This window comes from Rhinopithecus bieti, unplaced genomic scaffold, assembly GCF_001698545.2.
Source record: "Rhinopithecus bieti isolate Rb0 unplaced genomic scaffold, ASM169854v2 scaffold_43749, whole genome shotgun sequence".
NCBI classification, from domain to species: Eukaryota; Metazoa; Chordata; class Mammalia; order Primates; family Cercopithecidae; genus Rhinopithecus; species Rhinopithecus bieti.
Window position 1 is genome coordinate 727581 of NW_016818380.1, and position 13375 is coordinate 740955.

The 13375-nt window shown below is 37.8% G+C and overlaps 1 protein-coding gene across 1 annotated transcript in view; it reads left to right on the plus strand.

Annotated features, from left to right (window-relative positions):
* The window catches only part of CIRSR (corepressor of RBPJ and splicing regulator), a 52299-nt gene extending 39811 nt beyond the window's left edge, over positions 1-12488 (plus strand). The window contains 5 exon segments of the mRNA XM_017856964.1: positions 8728-8834; positions 9705-9790; positions 11341-11542; positions 11544-11968; positions 11970-12488. Coding sequence (XP_017712453.1) covers positions 8728-8834; positions 9705-9790; positions 11341-11542; positions 11544-11968; positions 11970-12006 — 857 coding nt within the window. The 3' untranslated portion in view covers positions 12007-12488.
* The last annotated feature ends 887 nt before the right edge of the window (positions 12489-13375 follow it).

A 13375-nucleotide genomic window follows, 5' to 3' on the forward strand; every position in this document is an offset into this window, starting at 1 on the left:
ATGTGCACAACCTGCAGGGTTTTTAAATATGTATACATGTGGCATGCTGATTTGCTGCACCCATCAACTCGTCATTTACATTAGGTATTTCTCCTAATGCTATCCCTCCCCTATTCTATCACCCCACGACAGGCCCCAGTGTGTGATGTTCCCCACCCTGTGTCCAAGCGTTCTCATTGTTCAATTTCCACCTATGACTGAGAACGTGCGGTGTTTGGTTTTCTCTCCTTGCAATAGTTTCTCAGAATGATGGTTTCCAGCTTCATCCATGTCTCTACAAAGGACATGAACTCATCCTTTTTTATGACTCTATAGTATTCCATGGTGTAGATATGCCATGTTTTCTTAATCCAGTCTATCATTGATGGACATTTGGGTTGGTTCCAAGTCTTTGCTATTGTGAACAGTGCTGCAATAAACGTATGTGTGCATGTGTCTTTATAGTAGCATGATTTATAATCCTTTGGGTATATACCCAGTAATGGAATTGCTGGGTCAAATGGTATTTCTAGTTCTGGATCCTTGAGGAATTGCCACACTGTCTTCCACAGTGGTTGAACTACCTTACATTCTGACTAACAATGTAAAAGCGTTCCTGTTTCTCCACATCCTGTCCAGCACCTGTTGTTTCCTCACTTTTAATCATCGCCATTCTGACTGGTATTACACACTAATTTTTTAAACGATTTTCTGTGTTATATACTTGGGATATATAAGTTTGAATTCCCTTTGGAGAGGTCTTCTCATAGAGAGATATATAATGTATAGATATAATGAGTGGATACAGTACCATAGTTACTCAGTAATCACTGTTTATGGATTTAAAATCTCATGTATTTTTTTTTTTTTAAGTAAAATGCACTGGTCTTAAATGTAGAGTTGGAATTTGATAAATGTATACTCCCAGGTAACCAACATCCCTGACAAGATACAGAGCATTGCCACCACCCTAGAAAATGCCCTTCTATCCTTTTCCAGGCTGCCTTCTCCTCCCACAACCAATTTTTTAATTCCTAATCCAGTGTATTAATTTTATCTGTTCTTGAGCTTCATGTAAGTGAAATCATACAGTAGGTACTCTTGTATCTCATTTATTTGATTCAACAAGTTTTGAGGCTCATGGATGCGTAACTTTTCAAGAGCATCAATATTCCCATAACTCATTTAAAACATAATGCTAACTTCTGGGCTGGGCACGGTGGCCCACGCCTATAATCCCAGCACTTTGAGAGGCTGAGGTTAGGAGTTCGAGACCAACCTGGCCAATATGGTGAACCTTGTCTCTACTAAAATACAAAATTAGCTGGGCATGGTGGTGTGCGCCTGTTATCCCAGCTCCTTGGGAGACTGAGGCGAGAGGATCGCTTGAACCTGAGAGGCAGAGGTTGCAGTGAGCCGAGATTGTGCCACTGCACTTCAGCCAAGGCAACAGACTGAGACTGTCTCAAAACTAATAGTAATAATAATGCTGACTTCTAATACTTCAGGTTCATCACAGCATAAATGATTTTTTGTAGTCTTCTAGGGCTGTGAATTACCTATTATTGCCAGATATATCATCATTAAAATATTTGCATATAAATTAAGTTGAAAATATAAGTAGGCCGGGCGCGGTGGCTCACGCCTGTAATCCCAGCACTTTGAGAGGCCGAGGCGGGCGGATCACGAGGTCAGGAGATTGAGACCATCCTGGCTAATACCGTGAAACCCTGTATCTACTAAAATACAAAAAAATTAGCCGGGCGTGGTGGCGGGCGCCTATAGTCCCAGCTACTCGGGAGGCTGAGGCAGGAGAATGGTGTGAACCCGGGAGGCAGAGCTTGCAGTGAGCTGAGATTGCGCCACTGCACTCCAGCCTGGGTGACAGAGCGAGACTCTGTCTCGGAAAAAAAAAAAGAAAATATAAGTAATTACATATAAGTCATACATCTTTATATTCATTCTAGGCCAGGCACGGTGGCTTATGCTTGTAATCCCAGCACTTTGGGAGGCCAAGGCAGGTGGATCATTTGAGGTCAGGAGTTCGAGACCAGCCTGACCAACATGATGAAACCCCGTCTCTACTAAAATACAAAACTTAGCCGGGTTTGGTGGCTGGCACCTGTAATCATAGCTACTCAGGAGGCTGAGGCAGGAGAATTGCTTGAACCCAGGAGGTGGAAGTTGCAGTGAGCTGAGATGGCGTCATTGCACTCCAGCCTGGGCGACAGAGCAAGACTCCCTCTCAAAATAAAAATAATAAAAATAAAATCTATTCATTCTGTAAGGCAAAGTTTCTAATAAACAGCGATTTTTTTTTACTAGCATACAATAAAGACAGTTTCATATTTCTTTGCCTTTGTGTACTTTGCAGACACATAGACTAAAACGAAATGTTTAATTTTTCCTTTACATTGTGTGTTTCAATAGACATCAATTAGCTGTCTTCAGTATGAACTTGGGATAAGGGCAATAAGAAACCCTATTGTCTCCACCCTCCACTAAGATGAACTGGCAGTGTGTCAGGAAAATTCCCAGTATGAAGCAGTTTTATTACAATTCAGTACAATTGGTTCTTGCATAACCTTTAGAAAATCATACATAAAACATTCTCATCTATATAAATAAAAATCACCCACACACTTTATTAATAGCTTTGTTCACTTTTTTCCTGGGTGTTATGCTGCATGTTCCTACTGAGCCCCTTTTTTTAGTCTTTTTAAAAGATAACTTTCTCTAAGCTTTCTTAAAAGCAGAAAGGTTATGGTAATATTAGGAATCAAATGTAAGTGTAAGATAATTCTTGATAAGTCTTATTAGACACAGATCTCCCTCTTGATCACATACTCAAGTGTCTAACTGTCCTTTTTACATTTAGTGACAGGGACTGGCTTATTCACTAGATATAGCCAATTTTCGGAAAGAAAAAGGGACAGAAGATTGTATTTTCATGGAAATAATCATATTTAATTTGTGATAATGTTTGGGGTTTATTTTAAAACCTTTTACGGTTATACTACTGTTAGTTTGGTTGTAATAAATACATGGGAAAGTGATTACAAGAACATATAAGCAGTCTTGGCCTCCTTTTTCTTTAGCTAGAAACATGTTTTCATTAGCCAGAAGTGTATTTTCAGCTGTCATTTTCCTAAATCCAAACTTTACAAAACTTGCCATATATTCCCCCAAAGTATGTTGTATAAAATATCAAAATGATTTAATAATAAACCTCTAGACTTAACTACCAATTTATAGGAAATGTAAGAGCTAGAGAAACATGTTAAATGGCATCACTGTCCAGAATGTGGGAAATCTACAGGACAGATTACCCAGTTTCTTTAACACATGAATAACAATAGGGAGGGGAAGTTAGATACATGTTTTAGATTAAGAGATCTATAAACAAATGCAATATGTGGACTTTGTATCCTAATCTGAACAAACCAACTGTAAAAAGATACTTTTGAGACAGTTTGAGAAATCTGTTGACTATTTGATGACATTTTAAAATTATCAGTGCTGAGAGGCATAATAAAGGTATTGAGGTTGAGATTTTATTTACAGTATTCTATGAAAAAAGAAATAAATTTGGAAGTAATAGATAAGAATGGCAAAATATTATTAATTGTTGAAGCTATGTGATGTAGGTTTGCAGTTTTCCATAATATAAAGCTAAAACACACACGATGAGAAGGGAAAAAAAATAGATCATCACTGTAATAGAAAGCAAAACTATATTGACTTTAGGGTAGCCATTTAGTTTCAGCCAACAGTGGCATTCTATAAATTAAGTACATAATGTGTTAAATTTGGGAGAAGGAGAGAGAGGCTGTTCGGTTGGTCTGTCCTTTCTTTTTTTCCTTCCCCTTCCCTTCCCTTCCCTTTCTCTCTTTCTCTTTCTTTCTTACCGTCTGTGTGTCTTTTTTTCTGTCTGTCTTTTGACAGGATCTCACTTCTGGTGCTCAGGCTGGAGTGCAGTGGTGAGATCACAGCTCACTGCACCTTCAACTCCTGTGTTCAAGTGATCCTCCTACCTCAGCCTGTCTAGTAGCTGGGAGTATAGGCATGTGTGCCACCACGGCCAGCTAATTTTTGTAGAGACAGGGTCTCACCATGTTGCCCAAACTGCTCTTCAACTCCTGGACTCAGGTGATCCACCCGCCTCTGCCTCCCAAAGTGCTGGGACTACAGGCATGAGCCACTGCGCCTGGCCAGGAAAGGCATTTATAATCAGCCTTACCTTAACCTACAACTCACTGCCCCCTTTTCTCCTACTTAATTGTAGGTGATAATGCATTGTTTGAAAAGAATGATGGGCCAGGCCGGTTGGCTCACGCCTGTAATCCCAGCACTTTGGGAGGCTGAGGCGGGCAGATCACGAGGTCAGGAGATCGAAACCATCCTGGCTAACACAGTGAAACCCTGTCTCTACTAAAAATACAAAAAATTGGCCAGGCGTGGTGCGGGCGCCTGTAGTCCCAGCTACTCAGGAGGCTGAGGTAGGAGAATGGCATGAACCCGGGAGGCGGAGCTTGTAGTGAGCTGAGATCATTCCACTGCACTCCAGCCTGGGCGACAGAGGGAGACAAAGTCTCAAAAAAAAAAAAAAGAATGATGAACTTTGAATGGAGCAGATGGACCTAGTGTTTGCAGTGAAACACAAGTGTCTTTGCCTTCAGCTTTAGTCTCCCTCGTATGCCATTTGTGGCGTTCCCCTGGGACTGCCATACTATAACTGTGGAGTCAGTTGTATGACATTTCCTCATAGCCAGAACTTTTGAGTTTATATATTATTCTTTGATAAAATACCTATTTTACAACAGGACATTCTTTTTTTACCTTTCATCGTTTTGTTCTGTAAAATGAATACTCTTGGCCAGGCGTGGTGGCTCACGCCCGAATCCCAGCACTTTGGGAGGCCGAGGGAGGCGGAGTGATCACGAGGTCAAGAGATCGGACCATCCTGGCTAACACGTGTGAACCCGTCTACTAAAAATACAAAAAAAAATAGGCCGGGCGCAGGTGGTGTGCGCCCCATGTATCCTAGGTACTCGGGACGAGGGCAGGGAGAATGGCGTGGGAACCTGGAGGTGGAGGTTGCGTGAGTCGAGATCGCGCCACTGCACTCCAGCCTGGGCGACGAGCGAGGACTCTGTCTTCAAAAAAAAAAAATAAAAAAAAAAAAAAAAAAATGAAATACTCTTATGTGATTAGATTAAGCGCTTCACACATAATTTTGTATGGCATAATTTACCTTCTAGGAATTTTTTCTTTCCTGAGACTCTGATTTCATGGTATTTTTCTAGTAGAGCCTGTGGTCTAATCAGAACATGGAACTGTACACAATTGGTATTTTGACACTTAGCCATATCACAGCAAAGAAAAGTTTGTAAAATAAATGAATGTTGGAAGCAGTTTCTTCAGCGGACCTGCTTTTCTAAGTTGGGACGTTGGTTTGCATGCTGCGAAGGGTTGGCTGAGATGATCTAGAAAGGGGCCCTCACAAATCTGCATTTTAGAACAAATGCCCTCTTTCTGAATTCTCTAGTATTGTTCTACCATAGCAAATTTAAAAATAAGCCAAACAATTTCTAAGATCCAACTCCAGCTATAATTGAAATTATTAAGGCACCATACATAAAAGTATTTTGCATTTGAACATATTTGTGTAACCTATTTTATCAACATATCTGTAATTATTGTATCAACTAAATTTTGAGTTCTCAAATGATCTGGAGTCATTTCTGTCAATGTAACTCTACATAGCCTCTGTCATAATAATGTGAAAGTGTAAAGATACTTGCTAAATATATCTTAATTAAACCTGACTTGTTTCATCTCCTAAACCTAGAACTTTAAGCCCAGAACTTTGGTTGATAGGAGAAGGTTTAAGTACAAAAAAAAAAAGAATAAGACTGGATTATGAAAAGTATTACTACTGAGAGCACTTTTTTGAATTATGAAAAGTACCATAAGATAGTCATGGAAGTTGGATAGTGGCTAGGCACAGTGACTCACACCTGTAATCTCAGCATTTTGGGAGACCGAGGCAGGTGGATTGTTTGAGCTGAGGAGTTCAAGACTAGCCTAGGCAACATGGCAAAACCCCATCTCTACATATATATATATATATGTTATATATTAAAAGACATAATTTCTTTATATAAGAAAGTTGAATAGCTACTGGTAAAAATAATAGTCTTTATTAAGTACTATTTGTCAAGCACTTTACTAAGCACTGTATTTGCAGTCATACATTGTGAAAGTGTGCTAAATTTATATACTACACAGAGTTTTTAGTTGGGGTTTTTGAAAAATGTAAATGCTAGAAGAGTAATGTTTAATAATCTGTATAATCTCTGTAACACTGGGGAAATACATCATTTTCTTGAAGTAGTTGGAAGTACTTTTAAAGAAGGCACACTTTCTATAACATCTTATTAAAATTACCCATCTTGTGATGAAAACTGATGAAATTAGTATAACCTCTCATGATGGCCAAGCTTTGTGACCCTTTACTGGAGTGGTTTTTATTCTAATTCTTAACAAGTTTGGTGTCTGAATTCATTTGATATCTAATAAAATTGTTGACATGGAAATGTAGTTTTGACACGTCAGAAGAGACATTTTCTACTTTATAATATTAAGTTCCTACATGTGAAATTTGAGAAGCCGCCAAAGTAAACATTTTGTTATTCATTTAAAGCTCTTAATTGAGCTGGGCACGGTGGCTCACACTTGTAATCCCAGCACTTTAGGAGGCTGAGGCGGGCAGATCACGAGGTCAGGAGTGTGAGACCAACCTGACCAACATGGTGAAACCCCGTCTCTACTACGAATACAAAACTTAGCCGGGTGTGGTGGCAGGCACCTGTAATCCCAGCTACTCTGGAGGCTGAGGCAGGAGAATTGCTTGAACCCAGGTGGCAGAGGTTGCAGTGAGCCGAGATCACACCACTGCACTCCAGTCTGGGTGACAGAGCGAGACTCCATCTCAAAAAAAAAAAAGCTGTTAATTGTTTGAGCACTTTTATGCCATTTAGAGGCAACCAGTATTAATATTTAAAATTCAATTTTATTTAAGATTGTATTATCAACATTAGCAATCAGACTGAATAATTAAAGGGCCATTAAAGTAATACATATAGGAATTAAAATTTTGTATAGAAAAAAATCAAATTAAAACCCTCTTGGTTTGAAATGAAATATTAATGTAAGACAGGTGTTTTTGTTTGTTCTTAACTAAATAAGCCTTTTTTCCCTAAAACTATGACATCATTAATAACTTCCCCATACTCCAATAATAGACAGTTTTTTCCCATCATCTCCCCTTGTACCTAGAGCAAACTTTCAGTTGTTCTTGACAATATGAATGGAATGGTAAAGCCTGGAAAGTCCAGTAAAATATATTGTAACTGAGTTTTCTCACCAAATTTTAACCACATCTGCTATTGACAGGTAAACAAATTTGAACTGATTGCCTTTTGCTTTCCATGATAACATGCAGGTGAGCGCGCAAATAAGTGGTAAAAGACCAATGAAGCAGTTCAAAGAAATAGACAAAGTAACCAACAAACTAAAGAACTCATTTCTGAATATTTTTCTATCCCCCTACCCTCCCTTATGAACTCCTTGTTGGCAGTAACTTTCTTATTCTTCTGTAAATGACAGACACATCAGCTGGGGTAGTTCATTTAAGCCAGTGTAGGTGATTTAGGGTGGCAACTTTCAATAGCTGCCATGAAATGTTGTCATTAGTTTGCTAGCGGCAGGGAAAACAAAATGAAACAGGAATATACAAAAGGAGGTGAAGAGTCTCTCTTACCTTACATAAACCTTATGTTTGAGGGTAGGGGGCAAACCTTTAAAAAAGTATATTAATTTATTTATTTAGAGACAGGGTTTTGCCATGTTGGCTAAGCTGGTCTTGAACTCCCGGGCTCAAGTGATCCTCCCACCTTGGCCTCCCAAAATGCTGGGATAACAGGCATAAGCCAGCACTCCCAGCTGAAAATTTTAAAAATTTATTGTTAGTTCATATTTGGGGACCAGAAAGCTCACTTTTCAGTCTGACATTTTGCAAAAATGGAAGTGTAGTGTCTTATAAAAAAATATAAAACATACGTACTAATAGCCAGCCTAAAACTGCCTGTTACCAGCCTAAGCTAGTAATTAAAAATTTCAAAATCTGGGAATAAAAGCAAGATTAATTAAAGTACTTGGTGGTTACCCATAGGGTGTGTGTGTGTGTGCGTGCGTGCATGTGTGATTAGCAACCACATGGCAATGTATTCAGTATTGTTATTTGACAAATAAGGATGAGGAATTTTGATTTGGAAATGAGGATAATAAATTCCTCATGTACCTTTAAAAATATATCTTTTAAATGAACTCTTACTGAGAGAATAACTACTAAAAGTTTAATTGTAGTTTTTTATTATAATATTTTACTTTGATTTTATACTAAAAACTGCCAACCAGATAACATCTAAATGTATCTTTTTCAATATGACAAAGTTACATAAGAAGACTCCCCTTGCACGTAAAGAAAAATGCAATTATTTTCTATTCTGAATCTCCAGACTGCTATTTTAGAAAATCATATCTGATTATTTGCTCAGCAGAAGATTATTGAGTTGATTTAGCTGTGATTTTACTTAACAAAGCTTCAACTGCATTCCTACTGTGGAGTCCGAAAAAGGTAGAGAGATATAAATGATACATTCAAACTGTGATTTTTGTGAACAGGGCCATCGATGCACCCCTCGGAGCTAATAGCGGAGATGAGAAACAGTGGGTTTGCACTGAAACGAAATGTACTGGGGAGAAACTTGACCGCAAATGATCCATCACAGGTAATGATCTTTTTATCGGTAAGCTGAAAATGTCTATAAATCTAAATGTGATTGCTTGTGAATTGCTACTTAATGTTTTCCAATATGCATATATCCATAGGAAAGTAAGATAGAGCAAAGCAAATACCCAAAATGTAGTTTGATTTTGCTTTATTATTTTAACCTAAATGAGAAATTGTTTACAAACCTGTATTTTAATAAATGAAACTGCTCATCTGAGTTTATGTGGATAAAATATCTAACTGAACTGGTGATGAGGCTGTTGCTTTTTCCTTCCTGCTAAATTATCCCTGATATGACATTAAATAGAACCAATGGTTAGAAGTATGTAAAAACCCCTAAAAATTGTAGAAAATATTTTAAACTTATTCATTTTATTAAACTATACATAGGTCCAGAAAATGATTGAGTTTGAAGGGCTATATTATTATATATTTGATAATGTGCTGGATAAATTATAAAGGCTAAAACTGTGGATATTTTGACCTGCCTTTAAAATTCATAATCTTATTTTTTATATTTCATTAAATTAAAAATAAAGTATTTAAACTGGCAAGTGTTAACATTCAAGAGATAGAGAATGGAAGTCACGCTCTAAACATTTTTTCTGTGTTTGTCTATCATCCTTTTCCTGGAAGAGTTTCCTAATGCTGGCAAAGCAGTCATGTTAACCTCTTAGTGCCGTATGATCCACTTCGGCAGGGAGACTACAAGAAAAATTTTTAATTCCCTCCCATTTCCCAATCCAAAATACCATATTCATCTACAGTGTGTTCCTGATACAAAACTTATTTATAAATGTTTTCTTTTTTATCTGATAACTACATTGTCTTGAAATCTAGCAATTTAATGATGTCTTTGTTGACTCAGGAGTATGTTGCAAGTGAGGGTGAAGAAGATCCAGAAGTTGAATTTTTAAAGTCCCTAACAACCAAACAAAAACAGAAACTTCTCAGGTAATTTAAAAGTGTATATTTAATAGATTTATTTTTTCCTTAGTATTCATCTCAGTATCGTATTCAACTCTGATCCTAAGAGCTCATGAAGATACTTAAACCATGCATCACATTTATTGATTATTCTTCACCCATAGCTAATACAATTTTGTCTGTCTTTTCAGTAACATGGAAATTGTATACTCAGATGTAAGATTGTATACTCAGATTATACCACAAAACTATTGCACTTTTCAGAACGTTTTAGAATTATACTTATTTATAACTTTTACTTTTCAAAATAGATTTGTATGTATCTTCACACACAATTTGTTCTTAGGAAACATTTTTGGCCTTTTTTTTTTTAATGTTTTGTAAAATCTTATGAGAATGCAGAAAGAATACTTAAATTTAAGGTAAACGTGAATTTTGTTAAACAGACTACCTCCGAATTAAAGAATCCAAGAAATGTCTGCTGAGTCCAATAGAGGGAGCTCATGATGCTTTCAGTATGTACAGTTTTGAGAATGGCTAGACAGAACCTAGAGACTTATTTTCAGAGTAACTCAAACATACCATATAAATAAGTTACTCCTCCGAGAATGTGAAGTACTCTTTAGAAATTCAGAACGTTTTAATAGGATCGTCCTAATATTTATAAAACTAAACAGTTGCCGGGTGTGGTGGCTCAAGCCTGTAATCCCAGCACTTTGGGAGGCCAAGACGGTTGAAAACAAGTATTAACTATATTATTTTATAAAAGTAATATTTCAAAAGTTTAATGTGTACTCCTAGAATTTCTGGAGAATATTCTCGAATTTTGATAATGGAATGTTGATTAATATTTACATACTATAAAATAGTACATAAAATTAATTTTTCATCTGATTATAACTATGTATTTGCTTTTATAGTAGTTCCAACTGATGTTACACACCTTTCACAGACTTTCTTTAGGATGACCATTTAGAGTGCTATATAATTTCATATCAGTAAGAATTTAACAAAAAAGTAGTCATTACTATTGAAGTGTAGTCAGAAAATTGGCTTGATGCATTTTTTTAAATTTAATGTATACATGCTTTGAATAATTTTAAAGGAAGAAAATGAGTTGTCATTTAGTAAACAATGCATTCATATATGGATATGAGTTTTTTGTTTTGTTTCGTTTTGTTTTGTTTTTAAGACAGAGTCTCACTCTGTTGCCCATGCTGGAGTGCAGTGGCATGATTTTGACTCACTGCAACCTCTGCCTCCCAGGTTCAAGCGATTCTTCTGCCTCAGCCTTCTGAGTAGCTGGGATTACAGGCATGTGCCACCATGCCCCGATAATTTTTGTACTTTTACTAGAGATGGGGTTTCACCATGTTAGTCTGATCTCGAACTCCTGACCTTGTGATCTGCTCGCCTTGGCTTCCCAAAGTGCTGGGATTACAGGCGTGAGCCACCACGCCCTGCCATGGATACGATTTTTAATAACTTCTAAGAAAATATATTGTTTGTTCATAACTTACAGTTGATGAAATAGCTATTTTTCACACAGTCTGTTACTATTTGTTTCCCAATTACAGGAAATTAGATCGACTGGAGAAGAGAAAAAAGAAAAAAGATAGAAAAAAGAAAAAGTTTCAGAAGAGCAGAAGTAAGCACAAAAGACATAAGTCCTCTTCTTCCTCCTCCTCCTCCTCTTCCTCTATTGAGACTTCAGAAAGCAGTAGTGAGAGTGAGAGTGACAATAAAGAAAAAAAAATAGAAAGGAAGAAAAGAAAGAAAAGAAAACAGACGTTCAGGGCATAAACAAACAGTGATAATCTGAAGAAAGGACACGTCTAAGAGAGAACTTCATGAAGAACTATTTGCAGCTCACCATAACCAGAGAAATCCCAAGGAAAGACCCAGGTTTCTTAAAACAGCGAGAGTATACATAAGGAGAGGACAGCAATGAAGAGACATTCTCTGATTCATGACAAAGTCCAGAAGCCGTAATCATAGCCCAGAGAAGAGAGGCTCTGAAAGAAAGGAGGGGAGCAGCAGAAGCCATGGCAGGGAGGAAAGAAGCAGAAGCCGGAGCAGAAGTCCTGGTAGTTACAAGCAAAGGGAGATAAGAAAACGGCCACAGCGGAGTCCCAGTGCAGAGCAAAGCAGAAGAAATGACACCAGAAGCCATGGCACAGATGTGTACAGAGGAGAAAAAATGTACAGGAGATACGCATACTAAAGTGACACAGAGAGAATGAGGCAGAAGTAGAGAAGAAAGACTGTATGTGACAATTACCTGGGAGTAAAAATATCTCCACTTTTTTATTGAATACTTACAGCAAGGGCTAAATTGTGTACTGTTGTCTTTCTAATAAAAAAGCTCAGTTTTAATTTTTCATCTCTGTAAACTGTCAATTCAAGTACAAAACTACATGAGTACTATAAGAATGAATTTTGCAAATATTTGTAAGTAAGCTATTTTGGGGCTGTAGAAATATTTTCTGTTGGTAACTGTTTCTTGTGCCCCATACCAGATAAAAACTGCATATAACTCTGTGACATTTTCTTTGTTCTGAAACATCGTTAAAAGAATGACAGTACATTGAATGGGTATAATTTAATTTTTTCAATTCAAATTTGTTATTCAAGGATTTGAATTTGCTTGAAGTGAATTGTAATCATTATCCAAATTCACTAGTATAAATTAAACAATGGATTAATAAATCTTTAAGACTTTTAAGCCCCCTTAACCTTTTGTTCTATAGAATAAGCTGTTTACATTTGGATAATACTAGTTTTTTGTGCAGGTATACAAGTTACCTCAAACTTAAAACAGTCCAGCTGGGCCAGGCACGGTGGCTTATGCCTGTAATCCCAGCACTTTAGGAGGCCCAGGTGGGCAGATCACCTGAGGTCAGGAGTTCGAGACCAGCCTGGCCAACATGGTGAAACTGCATGTCTACTAAAAATACCAAAAATTAGCCGGGCATGGTGGCACTCGCTGTAGTCCCAGCTATTCGGGAGTCTGAGGCAGGATATTCGCTTGTACCCGGGAGCTGGATGTTGCAGTGAGCCGAGATTATGCCACTGCACTCCAACACGGGCGACAGAGTGAGACTCCATCTCAAGAAAAAAAAAAATTAGCCAAGCATGGCAGCATGCACCTGTAGTCCCAGCTACTCAGGAGGCTGAGGTGGGAGAACCGCTTGAACCCGGGAGGAGGAGGTTTCAGTGAGCCAAGATCGCACCACTGCACTCCAGCCTGGGTGATGGAGCAAGACTCCCATCTCAAAAACAAAACAAAAAACAATCCAACTGTAGTAGCTTAACAGTTCTAGAGGTCAGAAGTTTGACATGGGTCTCACTGGGCTAAAGTCAAGGTGTCAGTAGAATTATGTTTTTTTTAGAGGCTCAAGGGGAAAATAGATTTGCTTGCCTGTTCCAGCTTCTAGATGCTGCCTGCATTTCTTGGCTCCTGGCCCCCTTCCTCCATTTTCAAAGCTAACAAAGAGGAGTCAAGTACTTCTCAAATCTAATCATTCTGACACTTTGACATTCTGCATCCCTCTTCCAATTTTAAGTACCTTGTGATTACATCGGGCCCACCTGAAGAATCATGCAATAATC